Source organism: Grammomys surdaster, unplaced genomic scaffold, assembly GCF_004785775.1.
Source record: "Grammomys surdaster isolate TR1022 unplaced genomic scaffold, NIH_TR_1.0 125098, whole genome shotgun sequence".
Taxonomy (NCBI): Eukaryota; Metazoa; Chordata; class Mammalia; order Rodentia; family Muridae; genus Grammomys; species Grammomys surdaster.
This window is the reverse complement of record NW_021620001.1, coordinates 714,432-734,441: the sequence shown is the minus strand read 5'-3', so window position 1 is coordinate 734,441 and position 20,010 is coordinate 714,432. Positions and strand designations below refer to the sequence as shown.

Here is a 20,010-nt window from a genome sequence, read left to right as displayed (position 1 = left end):
CTGTGTAAACTGCAACATCCAACTTGCCCCAGGAAAGGAATGAAGAAGTTGGCTGGGATTCGTGGCTTTCTTTATTCTTTCTTGTGTTTGTTAACTGTTGGGTAAGATCTGACTATAGTATTTAGCCTGATTTCCTCCTGATTTTGATAGACTGATCCTGAGAGAAACAGTGGGAAGACACTAACTGAAATTACTTAAGTCTGTCTATAAGACCAGACTGAGCAATTTACTTCATTATTCACATTTATTGAATTTTGTGCCTTACAAAGTTTTGTTTAGATTCGAGGGTCTTACTGTAATTTCTTTATATGTAGTCCATGATTTTGAGGGAAAAAAAATCTCTCCAAGTTGCCTTGGGTTTTGACTATTTGGTTTAAGGATTAAGAGACACAGGTTAAAGCTCCTCTCCAAGATCTCTTTATACTTTGTAGGTGGGCTCAAGCTTTCCCTCAAGCCTCAATCTCCTGAGTGCTGAGACTACAGGTGCTCACCATGCCCAGCTGCCTCATGTCTTTTCAGAACAGAATACACTGTTTTTCCTCTTTTGTGTTTCCATTGAAAACTATCTCTTCCTTCTGAATTTTTTGACCGTTATGTAGAAAGCTGTTTTACATGTTTCCATGCCAGTTTTGTGTGCATGTGAGTTTTCATCTCGTTTGGGCAAGTACTTAGGAGCACAGTGCCTGGGTTGCATGGTCAGGTAAGCCTGTGTGGTAAGGTCCGGTCAGCCAGCTGTCTCTTGGAAGGCTTCTGGCCTTCAGCCTTCCCATCAGGGAGCAGCTAGAGTTGTGTTGCCCACAGTCTCCCCAGCATTCAGTCCAGCTGGCATTTGGACTTTAACTATTCTTATGGGCATGCAGCGATCATCTGGTGCCGATTTGCAGTCTCTAGTGGATGGTACTGAGCGAGTTTTAAGAATTTGTATTTTTAGATAAAATTTCTAGATACAGTTTCTTTTCAGATGCTTTGCAGAGACTTTCCTCCCAATGTGTGTTTACCTTTCCATCCCTTTAATAGTATCTCTTAGTCAACAGATGGCCTAGATGTTAATGAACTTCAGCTTAACAACTCTTTTTTTCATAGATGATGCTTCTGGTGTTGTATCCATTTTGTTTAATTTTTTGCATTTGGGTGTGTATGTGCATGTGTACATGTGTCATGATGGAGAGCACCCTCACCTGCTGAGCCATCTGACTGGTCCTAGAGGTGTATCTAAAAGGTCCTCAGTATACCTAGGGTCACATAAATTTTTCTCCTAGAAATATTTCCTTCTAGAATATGATTATGTGCTTTATATTTAGATCTGTAAACCTGAACTTGGGGTGTCTCTGAGTGGTAGAGTACTTGCCTAACATGTACAAGGAGTGAGGATTCAATCCCCAATGCTGCAAGAAGGCAGCAGAGAAAAGAATATACCTTCCGTTCAGCCTGGAAGAAAGGGTTCTGTTTGGATGCCTGGTTTATATGTGGATACCTTTGTTACTCCAGCACCATTTATAAAATGACTGTTCTTCCATTAAACTGCCTTTGCCCCTTTGCTGATGACCAACTGTTTCTGGCCTATAAGATTTGCTAAAATAAAATGTTCCTTAGTTTGTTTTTCTCCATTAGATTCAGGAATGGAACAATATCTTTTGAATAACACCCATTTATGGGAGAAAAAGAAAACTCAGTGAGGTTTTACCCTGTCAGGAACTTGAGATATACACCTCCTCTTCACACAGAGCCAAACTTACTCTGCTTTATAAATAATTTAAGGGCTTCTTCAAGGGTAATTTTTGATTATTCCCGTCGTCTGTGAATAGACTTTGGTCATATGTCATGACTCGTGTACACTGGAGCACTCATCCCACTCCCACCTTTCCCTTTCCATTTCTCTACTCTCCCATCTACTGTTGGTGTCTGTCAGGCTGCTGATAGGTGAGCTGCTAAAAGCCTGAAGAGTTCCTGTAGCCCTGGGCAGTGCCTTTGCAGATCACCACTATGCTCAGCAGTGGAGGCAGGCACCAGGCTGCAGCGCCACACTGTTCAGAAGTAAAAATTAAGCTGAAAGCAGAAGGCACGTTTGTAATTTCAAATTTTCTGGTCGTCACATTTTTTAAAATTGGCAAAAGATGAACTTAAATTTTATGTAATGTATTTTATTTTGTTTAAAATAGAATCATTTCAGCATTGGGATGGGAGTGTAGAGGTTTGTCTCTATTGGAAGCACGCTTGCCTTACATGCAGGGAGCCCTGAGGACCACCTCTAGCACGCCATAAAACAGGGCACGAAAGCACAAGGCTGTGATCCCAGCCCTTGGGAGGTAGAAGGGGTCGGATCAGTTCAGAGTCGTTCTTGATGGCATAGGAGTTGTAGACCAATCTACCTGGCACCCTGTCTTTAAACACACACACACACACACACACACACACAAAACACAAAATCTGTCACCATTATAAAAATTTTTACACATAAAACACACTTATAAATTTTGTTGTGGTTGTAAATTTTTAATATGTGGTGTCTATTTGCAATTTAATGTCCACTCAAACATGCCATTTGAGAAGTGCTTAGTAGCCACTTACAGGTTGTAATTGAACAGTGCTGAACATACCAAGCAGGTCTAGGCAGGCAGTGCAGATTCCCATCCTATGGTAGACTTATGTTACTAGTCTCAATGTCAGCCATCTGCAGCCCTTGAGGAGAGTTGGTGGTTTTTGTATAGTTAAGACCTCATCTCATTAAGCATCAGACATCATCATTTTTTTCAGACACTCTGAAACGTTAGCATCTTTGTCTCTTCTCTTTGTCAGAATTCAATATAGTAGTTAAAAGTGTAAAATACAAGGCTGGAGAGATGGCTCAGCAGTTAAGAGCACTGACTGCTCTTCCAGAGGTCCTGAGTTAAATTCCCAGCAACCACATGGTGGCTCATAACCATCTGTAATCAGATCCAATGCCCTCTTCTGGTGTGTCTGAAGAGAGTGATAATGTACTCACATTTAAAAAAAAAAAATCCTTTAAAAAAAAAGTGTAAAATATAGAGCCATGCCCTTGTTTTTAAATCTGGTATTGCTATAGCAGGCTGATCTTGTATATGTTACTTAGGTTTCAAATAGCATGGTGTTCTTGTGTGTAAAATGTAGTGTACACAGTAACAGTTGTTTTAAAAAAAAAAAGATGAGAAAACCCATAGCCTTGAATTTTCTAGTAGTCATTCACATAGGACTGTGAGTTAGCATTCTCTTATTACAAGTGATTGCTTCATGTGTGGTACTCTGATATCTCATAAGTGTATGGCGGCATTAGACACATTACACCTCTCATCTGTCTCCTCTGAGTTCACACTTCAGTCTACTCCTCACCTTTCTAGATCACTGCCTCCACTCTATGTTCCTTGGTCATCTCTAAGAGCCTTTGCTTAAATATGTGATTAGCGTCAGTAGCCCTTCCCCCTTTGCCCTCCCATGCATTCCTATGCATGTGAAGGCTTCCCATTTAAACTGGCAACAGTTCCTTGTGTGTACTATTGTCTAGTCAGATGTGCCTTTCTGCCTTCACCTCTTGATATCCTGCTTAATCTCCAAAACCCTGTGCATCACCTATATATCTCCCCTCCTCATCTCTGGCAGCCACTGATACTTAGACTTTACCACCTTCCATTCCTTCAACAAATGTTTTTGGAACCGTAGGCCCTAGATATAGAGGAAGGGTAAAATGGGGAGGGAGCAAGAGGAGTGTTGTCCCTTCACTCAGAAGTTTGGAGTGTGGTGGATAGAAGAGGTTACCAGTATAATGACCCTTGTCTCTGGCTCATCTCACTTCTCTCTCGTAAGCATCCATGCATCCGTCCAGCATTCGTGGAGTCTTTTCTGTGTCTGGGGCATTTGCTGAATTTTTTTCCACATAATGGAGCTCAGTGCTATAAGGAAAGGATGCCATTCCTGGGTGCCCACGCTGAGTCAGGGAGCGATGCCCTGGGAGAGGCAGCAGAGGCCTCTGCATTGAGAGAGGCCCACGATGGAGTAGTGTGGCAGCACAGCCAAGGCAGGAGGGAGCAGTGGGCTGCTGTGTCTGCGGCATGGAGAAAGGCAGCTTGAGACAAGGCCCTGTAAACTAAGAGGAGTGGGCAGCTTCTAAAGTAGCTGAGGTACAACTCCAGCATGGGGGTGACTTGGATACAGGGAATCTGGGAGAGAAGCAGTCTCCAAGGTGATTGCCTAGATTTCAGACTTGGCCTATGTGCTGTGGCCTTTGTGATGAGATAGGAGGCCTTCCAGTAGTCTTGGTCAGCTTTCACAGTGTGGTTTAGCCTAGTCTGTGAGTTTAGTCTTCTGCCTGTTAATTGGATAATCCTTTGTATTTGGTTGCTGGAGTTCAGAGGAGAGGGAGACAAACCAGGAGTGGGAATCTGGGAGACTTCTGTGTACAGATGTTTACTGAAGCCTCTGGTTAGTGTGAAGAAGAAAGCCTTCAACATGGCCACTGAGGACCTGTCAGAAAACAAAGAGGTTCAGAGCTGGGGCAAATGGAGCCTTGACTTACTCCAAGGAGCATCCCAGAGAAGTCTCAAGAGCTGCAGCACAGGGTGAGCTGCTGCAGCACAGGGTGAGCTGAAGTCTGCACGGTGTCTTTGTGAGCTTGTCCCCAGTCCAGAGCCCCGTGCAGTACGTGATACGTGAAGCAGATGGGAGCACATGCACAGGAACCTTCAGATTTACACAAAGGGCTCAGCCCTGCCATGCAAGGGAGGCCTTCTCCAAGAGTCTGAGAAAGCAAGCTTCTGCCTCTCACAGACCTTTGCTCACCAGTAACTGCCAACCTGGTGAGATCTCCTTGCTTCATTTGTTTGTTTGTTTGTGGTTTTATTATTTATTGTTATTATTTAGTTTTGTAAAATTATTGTTTGAGATTTTAATATAATGGCTTCATTTCTCCCTTCCCTTTTCTCCTTCTAAATGCTCCCTTATACCACCACCTCCACCCCTCCACCACTTGCTCTCTTTCAAATTCATGGTCTCTTTTTTCTTTATTGTCGTTGTGTCTGCATATTCTTAAATACTTAAGAACAACCTGCTCAGTCTGTATAATGTTGCTTGTTTGTTTTTCAGGGATGACTATTTGCTATTGGATAAGCTGCTCTCAGTGTTCCTTAGATACCTGTAGTTCTCTGTGTAGTCTCTTATCCCCTAGCCTCGCCCACTTTGCCATATCAATTGGCATTGTTTTTGTTTAACAATCATGGAGACTTTGAGTGTAGTAGCTTCTGACATTCTGACAGTCTCACAGCAAAATTCCTGTTCCTCTAGCTCTTAACAGTCTCCTCTTCATCAGTGATCTCTGAGCCTTAGATGCAGGAGGTGAAGATATATCTGTTGGGACTGGGCTCTCCAACTCTGCATTTTGATTGGTTGTAGTTTTCTGCATCCAGTCTCTATTTGTGGGAAAGAGAAGTTTCCTTGATGAGGAGTGAGGGATTATGCTGGTTTAGTAAAGTGGACAGCATGGACATTTTATTTAAGCCAAACCTGTCTATATATAGTAATTTAAGTGTAGTAAGGAGCCTTTAGGTAGGTGATTAATAGTATGGTTCCTTGGGACTTTTTCAGATACCCTTACTGTCATTTTATTGCCTTCCGTACTTATCTCCTTTCCTCTCCCTCACTAGAATCCCCCACCATTTTCACCATTTTTAATTTTAATTTTATGTGTACGGGTATTTTGTCTACCATACCATTTGGCATACCATTTGCATGTCTGGTGCCCACAAAGGCCAGAAGAGGGTATCAGATCTCCTGGGACTAGAGTTGTAGACAGTTGTGTGCTGCCAAGTGGGTGTTAGGGCAGGGACCCAGGTCTCTGGAAAGGTAGCTCTTAAATGCTTAGCCATCTTTCCAGCCCCCAATGTTCTGATTTAAATTAAAAGTTACTACAGTTAAATTTAAAAGTTACTACATAGCCGGGCGGTGGTGGCGCACGCCTTTAATCCCGACACTTGGGAGGCAGAGGCAGGCAGATTTCTGAGTTCGAGGCCAGCCTGGTCTACAGAGTGAGTTCCAGGACAGCCAGGGATATACAGAGAAACCCTGTCTCAAAAAAAAAAAAAAAAAAAAAAGAGTTACTACAGACATTGTAGTCACTGAATGGAAGAGAAAGCAAGCCGATACTCAGTTTACAAACTGCTAGAGTTGCCCACTTCTAGGCGATAGTTGATAGATAAAAAAGTGTATCCCACTGTGTGCTAAAACACTCTTAGTTTATGGCAGTTTTGGAGGTCATAAGTAATGTTTTTGCTATAAAGAAACTGAGAACTAGGAGTTACGTAACTTCTCAAGGTCCCGTCTGTTTTATTACATGGCACAGGCGGGAATGAGTAGGGTGCAGTTGTCAGTCAAGATCTGGACTAGAGTTGCTTGTTTCCTATGCTTTAGTGTTTTGGTTGTGAGCCTAGCCTTTATCAGCTGAGCCATCTCTCTCCTGTACTATTTCCTTAGCTATTCTGTACAAAGAAATGAAGACCAGGCTGGCCTTTAGTTCACAGAGATCTGCCTCCTGAGTGCTGAGATTGAAGGTGTGCACCACTCTGCTTAGCTATGAAGTTCTTCTTATAAGCAGCATCATGAACAGATGCTGTACTGCTGGTTTTGTATCAACTTGACACAAGCTAGAGTGATCAGAGAGAAAGGAGCCTCAGTTGAGGAAATGCCTCCATGAGTTCCAGCTGTGAAACATTTTCTCAATTAGTGATCAGTTTGGGAGGGCCCAGCCCATTGTGGGTGGTGCCATCCTTGGGCTGGTGGTCCTGGGTTCTATAAGAAGGCAGAGTGATGTAGATCATGTTCCCCTAACTGAATCACCTGGTGTCAGTGGGAGAGGATTTGCCTAATCCTATAGTGACTTGATGTGTCAGGGGGTTTGGGGAGATAGAGGTGATTGAAGGTGGTATTTTATAGGTGGGGAGGGAGAGGGGAACTCCCCATTCTCAGAGGAGAAGAGCAGGGGGGATGGAGGGAGGATGTATGTGAGAGGAGTTGGGATGCCAATATTGGGATGTAAAGTGAAAAAAATAAATACATTTTAAAAGGGGGTGGGCAGACTGAGTAAGCTAGGGGAAGCGGACCAGTAAGTACAAACCCAATTTGCTTTTTTGTCATGATGTTTTGTCTTAACAGTAGAAACCCTAAGACAGGTGCCATAGCCCCAGCTCATAGCAGAGACCCTGCCTGCCTACCTTGCTCAACATTACATGCTATTGATGCTATACCAAGCCCTGTGCTTGGTATTGGGGTACAGATAATCAAAGTCTATGCTCTCAAGGGTCAGGTTGTTGATTCAGACAGATATCAGATCATACATGCTCACTTTGTATCATTGAGACTTGCAGAACAGTGAACATCCAGAGAGTTCCAGGGACACAAGAATAAGCCTTTCTAGTTTTGTCTAGAGCCCTGTACTGCACTGAGGTAGGAGGGAGTCAGAGAAGCCTTGCCTGCAGTAATGAGGGTTGACTATCTAAGAACATGGTGCCCCCAGGTTGATGGCCCACACAGATGAGACTGACATATCTATCACCTGGGGAGAGAATTGCTAGCTGAAAGTTTGGCTAAGCCCAAGGTATGTGCTCTGGAAAGGATGGCAGCAGAGCACAGTGGAAGGTGTATTCTTGTAGAAGGCAGGTTCTAAAGGTAGAAAAAGGCCTTATGCAGGAGGTGACACTTCCATATTTATGTTTCTGAAATGTCCTGCTGATAGTGGGATTGAAAGAATATCTACAGGAAAAGTTTATAATATACTATGCATTTGTGAAATTCATAATCCCACTATTTCTGTAGATTTATTTGGAAGACTGTCTAATTCAGAATAGCACACGGGACTTCTGTGTACAGAAATGGTAGAATTAGCAAATAGGAATGTTATACAATTATCATAAACATATGCAAGACAATACAGCTCTGTACAGAAACATGGTATGGTATGAAAACAAGAGTGAGGACCCTCAAGGCCCTTGGGTTTGAAGAGACAGAAGCTCCCAGAGCGGAGGGCAGCTAGCAGCTAGCAGGTGTTTTCTCTCTGGAGCTGCTATCCTGGGGAACGTAGAGCCACTTCTGTGTGAGGTTGCTGTGCTTTGAACCTTACAGTAATATTTAGCATTCTTACCATTCATTTTATGTGGGTTTTGGAGAAGTAGAAACTTTGATAGTCTTAATTTTTTCCTCTGACTTCAGAGATCAACTTCTGAGTTACAGTCCTCTCAGTAACCTCCTGCTTCCCCCTTACCAATGCCCAGCAGACTCTTAATAGCGATTGGCCATCACAATAACCACCAGGACCCTGGTACTGGGAGCTCTGGACAGTTCAGAATAATGTGTAAAAGCAAAACCGAACAGTAAGCATTTGTCTGTGGTCATCACACTGCAAAGGATTTTTCCCTGCATTTCCAAAGAAGGGTGAATTTTTATGAGCATGCCAGATAAAATGAGGAAAAATCTGGGATGCTTCCTGAAACACTCCTGCATTTTCATGTGTGAACTAAATGTTATCTGTATATAGGCTGCAGGCTTCTGTCACTTCATAAAAGCCAAACTAGCCTTTGAACAAAATAAATGAATATTGGTCAACCCAGTGAAATACATTTTCCCAATGGAAAAAAATTGATATCAGTTATTGATACATAGATAAGTGAAACCAAGTTGCTATATCACTGAAGATTTGCTTGTGTGTCTCCATCTCTTCTGCCCGAAGGCTCTGACCACAGGCTCCATTTTTACTCCTGCTCAGTGTTCAAAGCCCCATCCTCTTACAGTTTGGTCGTCTCTCCTCCCAAGCCTATCCATCATTAAGACTCAGCCTCTTGTTTCTCTCTTCCTGCTTGTTAGTCTGGATCATCAGATACCAGTCAGCCAGCCTCATGATCTCTGTGCCTTGCTGTAACCAGAGATGAAGAGTTGTTGAAGAAATCTTACAAAATGAGAATCCTTTTTCATGCTAGACACTGCAATGAATAAAGTAATTTAATCTTTATAAGACCCTTGTGCAGCAGATAGGATTATTTCCTCTGTAATTCCAGAGTTCCATAGTACAGTGAGCGCTTGGAACCTGCAGCTGTGCTGAGAAATAGCAACCACACATGCGGCCACCGCACTGGGAGTTCAGGGGTTAGGAAGGTTAACTTGCTGCAGACTTTTCCTAACTCTCTTATAAGGAAATAAAAATGAGAACAGGACATTTGGAAAGTACAGAAGGCAGAAAGAAAAACTCCATGTGACCAATGTTTCCATAGTCTTTGAAAAACCTTTGTACAGTTTATAGTCTTTGTGAACACAACTCAATTCTTTATATAGTTGCAATCTTACTGTTTTTTCTTACTGTTTTTATTTATCAAAAAATAGGATGTCAGTACTCATATCTTGAAGTGCCCTCCCCTACTTAAGGATCCGTGCTTAGTGGTACATGTGCTTGCAATATCAGCACTCTGATCGCTTCCAGTGGAAGCCGGAGAGTTGGGAGCTTAAGGCCAGCTTTAGCTATATGAGAAATATAAGGCCAGCCTGGGCTGCATGAAGCTCTGCCTGAAAAAAATATCCTTTCACCTTGACTTCTACTGCTTTCTTTCTTATCTGATCCTACAATCTCTGATGTGTATAATGCCCAGAGCTCCAGGTCAGCTGATAGCTCCACCCCCTTCTGGTTAACACATGCCCCTTTGCTTTACTCTCAGACCTGAGCTTATGGTATTTGTTGAGTTTGTTTTTATGAGGACTCTGGAGTGTCCCATGAGAATCAAAGCAGGATTCTTCTGGTACCAGTATTGGGCTTTCTGCTTTGATCAGTAATAGGCTTATTATTTGCCCTCGAACCTCTGTGGTATTGGGGAATCACAGACATCTCTCAGATTGATTTGCATGGCAAAAAATAATCTGTGCTGTCTCTTGCTTTTCCCATCCCATCTGCCTTCCTCATAAAACCCTAGAGGCACAGCAGACCCAAGGCTGCAACACAGCTGCCCCATTAAACTCAGAGACCCTCCTGCCCTATTGCTTCTCTGTGCGTTCATAACTTAAAGACTAATAGAACTCTTCAAGCTGGCTCCCATCTGCCCTTACTATAGTCACCTCATCTTTAGATTCTGTGTGCTATGTTCTATATACATCACTGAATCTAATCCTGAATTAGGGCATTAGGACTTCGTTTTGGATGTGGAAATAGAAAACAGGACTATTGATGAAGTTTATTCTGGACTCATACAGCCCAAGAGCCATAGAGCTGAGAATTTAACTTGGGTCTCCCATGCCATTCCACCTCTAAAAAGCATCTGTTTCTGCATGCACTGTGTGTGGACAGTTTGCTGTAAAGATTGAGAAGTTCCCACCACTCAGACAAGAACTTTGTATTTCTTACCAACATTGCAAACACATGTAATGTAAAGTGACAAGGTAAAGTTATCAATCTACTTAGCAGATTTATATTTCCATTAATTTATCATCTGTCCCTATTACCTGTTTTATACAACAAATACTTTGCAGCCTTGAGAGACACACTGAGTGTAGAGTCCCTGAATGAGGCTCTCTCAGTACACAGAGTTGCAGCTAAAGATTGTGAATTAACTGGGAAAATTGCAAATCAGGTAGTCAGCGTAATAATTCATTGTCACATCCAATCAATAAACTTTGTAAATCAACTCATTTAATTCAAAAAATGATCTATATAGATCAAGCAACCAATTAAACAATTAGCATATACTTTGGAATTAATTAATTAAAGCATCAATCACATAATTAAAATTCCAAATTTGAGCTGCAGAATTTAGAGTTCTCCTGCCTTCTGAACTATTAGATTATGTTCTGAAGCCAGCCTGCCTATATGCTAGCAGGTTTGCGATTTCCCAGCCTGCTCTGAAGCACGCCAATGGTTTCAACATTCATTTATTTACACATTCACTAATGTATTGTCAAGGTCTTGTGTATCCCAGGCCTGCTAGCTATGTGGCCAAGGATAGCCTTGAACTTGGTGTGAGCACCAGGATAAATCAGACCATTTGCTTCTATTCAGCTAAGGTTCTCTGTTGTTTGGAATCAGATCCTACCCAAAGAGGCAGCTACTTTTTAAGGAAAGAAGTGTGCAGCTGCTCTTAGTTACCGGGCTTACCTGTGTGTGATGTGCATCAGGGGCTCTCCAGCAGTGTTTTTCCCTTTGTTTGTGAGTAGATTCTAAAGTACTATTGTACTTATTTCCCCCTCTATGTTATGGCCTTCCTTTAATGCTGACAGTAAATCCCACTTTTCATCTCAGGGACTGAGTTCTAGGCCTTATCTCTACTAAGTGTCCAGTAAATGTGGGAGAAATGACACAATGTGAAGACTCCTTCGTCTTGCTAACAAGTTATCCTGGGCTGAGGGTAGAGAGCAGCAAGGTTGGTGTGCTGGCTGGGCCATACTGTCTGCTTACATGTCCCTTTCGTGCAACACTCACTTGCCTTTATGGTTTTGCTTTCAGTGACAATGTCAGTGCCTACTGCCTGCATATTGCTGAGGATGATGGGGAGGTTGACACGGATTTCCCACCCCTGGATTCCAATGAGCCCATTCATAAGTTTGGCTTCAGTACTTTGGCCCTGGTTGAAAAGTACTCCTCTCCTGGTCTGACCTCCAAAGAGTCGCTCTTTGTTCGCATGTGAGTACTCCCTGTTACTTACTCAGTTTGTTACCCCGACCTGCAGGCCTTGTTAATCAGGTGAATTATGTGTGTTACCTGGAACATCTGCTCACATAGTTACTTGCAGAACAATTTGGGAACATGTGCATTGCTGTTTCCTGCTTCTGTACCTAGGACATGTGCGTCCTGTTGAGCACTAGTAGTCTGTGAGATAGATCTGGGAACAGCATGTCTACAGATGACCTCTGGGAGTGGTGGTGACTAGGATCCTGGGAAGCAGTATCTGGGCTTGCCTCTTTCTAGTCAAGGACACCAACCTAAATGAAAATGCATATTATGGTCATTTTTCTATTGTGACTTAAAATATTTTCTCTCCAACTGGTTCAAATTCTATTTGTTTTTCCTTGGTTGCCTTCCTTTAGACTATGCTTGCTCTATGCTTTTGTCAGTCTGGTAAAGCCTTAAAGAAACCACTCTCAGAAAAGTATATGTACATACATAAAATAAAATTCATTGGAATATAAAAAGACTCTTATATTGAAAGTCAACAGATCATTAAACAACTCTATATGTACTGATACATCTAGCTTGATTAATAGATTACTAACAAGACCCAGAGGAGTTCTAACCGTGGCTCTTTGAGCCTGTTGATTCAGAGCGGCACGATGAATCTAAATGCCGCTTCAGGAGTCGGCACCATTTGTAGCAAACAGTGGTGTTAGCTAAGAGTCTGCTCAGGATCTGCACCAGCGAGGCTCATCTTGCTGTCAGTTGTTGCCTCCGCTTTCCATCTGAGGAAATGCTAAGGACTGCAGGTGGAAATGACCATGTGTCCATTGGGGTCCACGTTGCTGCTGAGTCCCATAGCTAAGGGTGAGCCTACACACTCAGGTTTGCATCTAACATAAGTGTGTCTAACCTGCATCTCCAATCTCCCTCTCCTGGCTATCTCCTGGGATTAATAGTGATCCCTTTAGCACCCCCTGCTGTTTGGAAGCAGCAAATTCACAGTCCTAATGAGGGATTGCTTCGAAGGAGCTTCTCCTTTCCCTTTAAAACAGATTCCTTTGTTTGAGACTTAGGAGAATAGGATTCTGCAGCATGTGATATGTGAGTATTCTAGGTCTTTCTGCCCTTGAGCAAGAACAGACATCAGGTGCCAGGGGTGAGCTGGGAGCAGCATCTCTAGCGGCTGCCTCACCTCTGCTCTCAAGTCAGATTTGATCTACAAAGGAGCATATTTTCCCTCACATTTTCATTTCTGAGGTACAAAAACGACAGCTTTACAGAACACCTAGAATAATTTAAAATTAAAAAGTTATGCAGCGATCCTGCCTTCCTAATAAAACTGGGGTACCCACACATGTGGACCCATGCGTACACACACAGGTGAAGCCAGAGGCCAGTGCCTTCTTCAGTTGCTCTTCTACCTTAGGCTTAGACAATATGTCAGAAAACCTGGTGCTCACTGTTTTTGTCTAGGTAGGCTGCCCAGAGAGCTCCCAGGATGTGCTTGTGTTGGTCCGTCCCTTAGCCCTGCCCCAGATGTGTACCACTATGTCCATCAGCAGGTACTTTACACATTGAGCATCTCCTCAGCCTGTGTCTGATTCATATAATCGTTTCCAAGGGTATAGCAATTACAATTTCATTATTTGTGTGTTACATTGTATTTGCTTAACACTGTAATAGAATATTTCAATACTCTTAATTCCTATAATCTATAGTTACTTTGTACCAGAAATCTAGATGGAGACATCTTGTAGACAGAGAAAAATCTTCTTTTCTTGTGAAGATTACTACCTGATGAGAACACAGTTGTCAAAAAAACAACAAAACCATAAACGTGGTAAGCAGCCTGAGCACATGAGGGGCACAATGTGCTAGGCTGCTGCTGGGTTTGGATTTTTCTAAGTAATGATGGTCTTCTGGATCCCTGTGCCCTGTTGAAGTGCTTCTTAGAGTCACTTCCTTTAAGTAAACAGGGTGGTTAGTCAGAGAGTAGAAATTTCTATTTTGCTGAGACTTGAACTCAGGACAATATGTGAGGTAAGTGCCCCACCACTGACTTACACCTCAGTCCAAATTCATTTTGAAGCAGCCTTCTGAAAGATGTACCAGTTTAGAAGAAAAGCATCAAGAAACTGCCTCTTTTCCCAGTTGTCTGATAAAATAGTGCAGTCTCTGTCTCTGTCTCTCTCTCTCTGTCTCTCTCTCTCTGTCTCTCTCTCTCTGTCTCTCTCTCTCTCTCTCTCTGTGTGTGTGTGTGTGTGTGTGTGTGTGTGTGTGTGTGTGTGTGTTGGGCTGAGTAGCCTCCTACCTGCTTATCTGGTCCATATTCTAAGCCTGGGAGACCTTTAGTCTAGAGACACGTCTTATTTGTGTCAGCAAAGGGAAGAAAGCTTAGCTCCTCCTTTTCATTTCCTCCTCCCACCTCTGTCTCCTCTAGCAAGAAAAGACCCTGAGAGCTAAAGATGTTAGAGAAGTAGGCTTGACAGTAAGTAGTAAACTAAGGAGCCAACTGTGGAGATGCTTCCTTGTTTATCAGAATTGCTCTATTTTGATTATGCCCACTGTGGAGCTGTGAGAACCAAGGCTGCACAGCATTATCCCCAAGCCTGCACTTGTTTCTGTATCCTATGAAAGGTGAGGGTCAGGGAGGGCTGCTGGTGGTCTCTTCTGTCAGGTAGGTCCCATTCTCTTTGAGCGCTGACCTTCAAACCACTACTGAGTTCAGGAAAGATCATTGAGGCCTTGAAGCCTGTCTGTTGCCCAGCCTGACTTTGTCCTTACTGATGGGTTTGATCCTGATGGGTTCTATAACTTTTCCTTGCTTAGTTAAATGGTGATAATGCTATCAACCTCACAGTCAGTTGTAGATATTAAATGGAAAGCTTGGAACCGTGTCTGCTGTTGAGATTTATTAAAACAACCCTTAGAGAGGGATACCTGGATCCTCTGGACCTCTGGCACCCACACAGCCCCTAGATTGTTCTTGAATTGCTAAGTTTACTACAGCTACATTGTTCTGCCTCCCTGCCCCCTATTTAGTGTTATACTGACTGAAAAGGCCTAATGCAAGTAACTGTCACTGGATGTGGGCAAGTAGTGGACAGACATTGAGGCATGGTAGAATTTCAAATTAGACTTCTTTAGAGATGGCTCAAGAAACATTGTGGAAGAGAGACACATAGACAGCAAGAGCCAGAATACCAGGAAATCTACTATGAAACAGTCTCTCTTAGAAATGGCTATATAAACCAGACTGAAACAATAGCAATATCATTAGACAGGATAATGTAAAAGGCAAGACTTATATAAGCTCCCTGAAGGCTGGACAGAAAAATAAGTTTCTGTGCCCTCAGCACCCAGTGGAGGAGTTTGTGGAGAAGGTGTAGGTGAATCTTCAGGTCTGTGGCTGCCAGGGGACCAGTGGCAAGCACTGTGTCCCGTTGCTTAACCTTCATGACTGTACTGCACTTTGAGTACAGGAAGCTCACCTTTGCCTCCCAGTGAAATCCAACACAGGCTTTGAACCCTGGCAAACCTGAGTTCAAGACTCACTAGTAGCCAGGCAGTGGTGGCGCACACCTTTAATCCCAGCACTTGGGAGGCAGAGGCAGGCGGATTTCTGAGTTCGAGAGTTCGAGGCTAGAACTACAGAGTAAGTTCCAGGACAGCCAGGGCTACTCAGAGAAACCCTGTCTCGAAAAAAACAAAACAAAACAAACAAACAAAAAAGACTCATAGTAACTTGCTATGTGACTTTGGCAACTTTGCTTATCTTAATTTATCTCCAGACAACAGAAATAATCTTAAACATAAGTAATAAATTTTCATAAACTTAGGCTCATTGTTAAGCCTTACTCTTTCTCTGAATTGGTTTTTAATATAATACTACTTGAATGCATACAAATATAAAACTTTGGCTATAAAATTCTATAATATATTAGCTATAAATGTCTCATTTTTGTACAACCTAAAGTATGACATTAAATACAAGTAAATGATAGTGTGGTGGTTTGAATATGCTTGGCCCAGGAAGTAGCTCTGTTGGGAGGTGTGGCCTTGTTGGAGGAGTTGTGTCACTGTGGAGGTGGGGCTTTAAGGTAAATTTTACAATCTTGATACCAGTGTTTTGCTAAAAATAAATTGACATTGGGTTTGGTGAGAGTTTAATTGTTTTACTTGTCAACTTGACTCTTGATTTTCACTTTCATGGAAATGTCATTGCCATATTATTTTCATTTTAAAGAATGAATGGGATTTTTAATTACCAGTACATTATTTTAATTGATTTATAATGTATTCTCCAAATGTAAATCTTCTCTACTAGAAAACCCTTATTTGCCTTTGTCCTGCCATACTTGTTGCTACCAGAAGTGCTGTTCTCTCCTGGACTTTCCTACTGTAAAACTGAAAGTCCTGTATTCAGGGCAGAGCTCTTCCCTCTGGTTACCTTCTCCCACCCCAAAAGCCAGGGTAGCTATGGTTCCTGCTTTTGCTGATTGGGCTACCCAAAGGTGGGCCATCCTTCTGAGTGATACCTTGGAACTCATGATTCCAACACCAAAGAACACGCATTTTGTAGGGATTAGCCAGCTCCAGTAAAGCACCTTGTGTGCTCTGAGTTCTTACACCATCTTTCTGTTTAGCAAAGTTTGCATCTGCGTCCAGTGATGAATTTGACCTTTCTACTCCATTGGTGTTAAATAGCTCTAGCTGCTGGAATGTGAAGCCCATCTCACCAGTTTATCCCAAATACTGCCAGACCTCCTGTGAAGGCTGTGTGTCATATGGTTTCTGTAGAAATGCTCCGTTATGGTGTGATGGTTGCCATGGGCAATGCAGAGGTAGTAGGCATGGCTGGGGTTTGTTTGTCAGCCGCTGGTTCTTTTTAACAGGCTGATTTCCTTTCACTTCTGGGCCAGCTGGGTAGAGTGAGAGAACCATTGACTGAGAATTGATGATGATCTAAGCATATGCATATTTACAGGATATGTGTGTGTATATATACATACATATATATGTATGTATGTATATTGTGTGTGTAGAGTGACATGAATATATTTATTCATACATTAATTTTTCTTTTAATCTAACCACATATAGGTCTCCATATATATGCATATGATTTTTGTATGTGTATATGATTTTCATTGAGGTAAAATAAAATGCTTAAGTTTTGAAGCTCAGCTTATAAATTTAATAGTTACTCCTGAAAGAAGGGGGCTATGAACCTAAGAAAATGGTACAATGCAGATTAATGTTAGGGAGAAGGGAGATTTAATTTTAAATTCCTTTCATTTTATCCTGCAAAGATTATGAATTATTAGATTTATATAATAATTTACATTCTATTTTTATCATTTTCTTCCCTCATCAGACAGAAGTGAAAAGAAATAAACCTATTGCAGTAAGCCAGAGACTGTCAGTAGTAAAATAGACTTCATTTATTTAAAGGGGAAAAAAAAGTAAATCCCTGCTGGAAAAAAAAATGTTGTATGGAAATGAATGTGGAGTTGGATGCCTTCTAATATGCCTTGTAAGTAAAGCCTAGGTCTCCCCCAAATCCCATAAGCTTTAGGGAATCCCAGGACATAGAGCTGCTGTCTGAGGGAGACTGGAGTTCTCTGCTAATTGAAAATTAGAAACTGCTAAGGAAACACTTTTCTTTCCCATCCCAGGGGTGGATCAATTTCTAAACTACCTGTTGCTTCTGATTGATTTTAGACAGACTGGGTGTGTTGCCTGAGTCGCTTACCTTAACTACTTTTGAACAAAGCTGTGAGGATGAGTGGACCTCTTTGGAACCGTGGGAAGAAGTAGTGGATGGGAAGGAGAGAGAAAGTGGGTACGAAGAGCAGGAGAGGTTCGTTGTTTCTTGAGATGGGTTCTTTTTTATATAAGGCTGTCCTGGAAATTGGTAAGTAGCCAAAGGAACTTTGAACTCCTGATCCACATGCCTGGTTTGTATAGTGCTAGTCATCAACCCCAGAGTTGTGTGCCTGCTGGACAAGTATTCTACTAGCTCAAAAATGTAGCCCCAAGATGCTTTTTGACTGATATCCAAAGCCAGGTGAAGAGCTGGATCTCAAATGGTGCCCAGCATCTAAAGAAGTGCTCCTTGCTAGCAGTGATCAAGCCAGGTGTTGGTACAAGAAAGGGACCTGCATCGTCTGCCTGCTATTACCCTCCTCCAGCACTGTGCTCATTCATCCAGAACTTGTGGAGAGAATTGAGCTCACAAATGACAGTGGCAAAACAGACCTTCCTACGGAATGAGGAAGGGGAACTCCAAGGGAACAAATATCTAGGCTAATGAAACAGACAGAGCCCAGGTCAGACCCTGTCGGTCAGAGCACTTAACATTACCTTCCTCTGTGTTCTCCTTACAATGTTTAGTACAATAAAGGAATATAAGATTGCAAGCTAATGGAGTCTAGCTACAGTTCTGCTGTGTGGTTGAAGAGCCACCAGGTAGAAGGTAAGAAGCTGGACTGCCTTGGACAGATAGCATGACCCAGAGGGTCCCCTAAGGTTGCCTAGACTCTGCCCAAAGGGAATAGTGAGCAGCTTTTTAAAGAGGCATAGCCAGGGTTCCCTCATCTTTTTTACATGAGGACCTTTAAAAGCCTGTAATTTTTAACTTACCTATCTGACGGTATCTTCAAAATATACCCTAAATGACCAATCCTTTATAAAAAGGGCATCATTGACTAGAAACCTCTCCTGCTCTTAAGCGGTGTTGGCTTGTGGTCTATAAAATAAAGTGGAGGAGGAGGAGAAAAGGCAAACACTTTTCATTTATTTAATTTCTGCCTTTATTCCTTACAAGCAGTTCATTTTTAAAACCTTTAAGCTGAGGGTCAGAGTGAGAGCAAAGAGTTTGGGAAGGGTAGAACAAATAAAAACAAGATGCGTGTTCTGTGATCAGGCCTGGCAATCTGGGGATGAATTTCCAGGACCAACTGTGTGTTGTTTCTTTCCATTCTGTTGTGTTAGCAAACATTCTCATTGTCCAGATTGTCCTCATATATGGAAATGGAACATATGCAGCCTGTTTAATTTTGTATTTGTAAATCTGACTTGATTTCCTTTTTGGCAAAGGCTATTGTCTGGAGGAAAGAAAAGATTTTTCTTTGTGTCTGTTTATAGTGACAGAAATACTGGAACAGTTAATAAAGATGGAAAGAATTAATTACATACTTCTAAGAATTTAAAGGTCAGGAAAACCAAGTATGTATGCTTTGTTCACTGGAATGTCCGTCTGTAGAAAGTGTGCCAGGGCATGCCTTATTCATACAACTGAAACACATACTTTAAATAGCCATCAATTCCCTTCAGTATCCAAAAATCATGCCAGCTGTTGCTGTAGTGACTGTGCATCCTAAAAGTTTGGGACTCACATTCTGAGTTAGTACAGTTTATTTAGTGCTGCAGCCCCCTCAGCTGTGTTCAGTTCTTGGGTCTCATTTTGATTTCCTCTGCTCTCCCTTAGCACGGTGGAGTCTGTCAGCCGCTGCTGTGTACATGTCAGGCTAGTGACTCGTAATGTTTATTAATACAGTGTCAGTCTTGGTGCTGAAACAACCGTAATGCTTCAGAAGGTTGCAGTGGAACGAAGCGTCTGATTTCCAGATCCTGTCTGCACTGCATGGTGAATACGTTCTCACATGTTACACAGTTCACTGACCTGACAGTTATGGAACCCCGCCTGGGACCCCATTTCAGCAGGACATATTCGAACAGAAACAGTTTGCAAAACTTTACACACTTAAACTCCTGCCAAGGCAAACTGTTAGGCACTTGAGTTTGTTATAAATACCCAGTGGCAGTGGTTGGAAGTAGCCCGCAGTGTGTTTTATATTCTGACCGGAATGTGAGTGTCTTTGCGGTTATACAGAGTAGTAAATAATTGAGTTTGATTAGGGAGAGGGACCTCATTATCCCCACCTGTGCCCAGCTGGAAGGGGAGGGTCGAAATGAAGCCATTAGCTGTCTCTCTTACTGGCATCTCAAAGAGCTCAAATACATCTGTGTCTTATTTTCTTTTCTGGCACAATCAGTCGAGCAAGCTAAGCAGGCATGACCAGATTTGGCAAGTCCCAAGGACTCTGGCAAAGATACACAAGGAGAAGGCGGAGGGCAGTCATTTTGGCTTCTCACTGCCCATTAGTCTAGCGAGTTATGTTTTTGGAAAATGTCTGTTTTGAAAAAAAAGTACTTTGTCCAATGTCAAACATTGCATGCTTGCACAATGTGCTTTGATCTTTCAAAAAATGCAGTCAGTGCAAGGGGAAGCAAACTGTGGTGCTCATACTAGCATCAGCCCCCTTTGTGGATAAAGTGATACCCAGGGCCTCCTGCAATTA

General features: G+C 42.4%; 1 protein-coding gene across 5 annotated transcripts in view; it reads left to right on the top strand.

The window, feature by feature from the left end:
- The window catches only part of Mapkap1 (MAPK associated protein 1), a 203,429-nt gene that overhangs the window by 86,920 nt on the left and 96,499 nt on the right, over positions 1-20,010 (top strand). For all 5 annotated transcript variants that reach the window (XM_028785078.1, XM_028785077.1, XM_028785079.1 and 2 more), the window contains one exon: positions 11,477-11,653. In XM_028785078.1, coding sequence (XP_028640911.1) covers positions 11,477-11,653 — 177 coding nt within the window. The remainder of the gene's footprint in view (positions 1-11,476; positions 11,654-20,010) is intronic.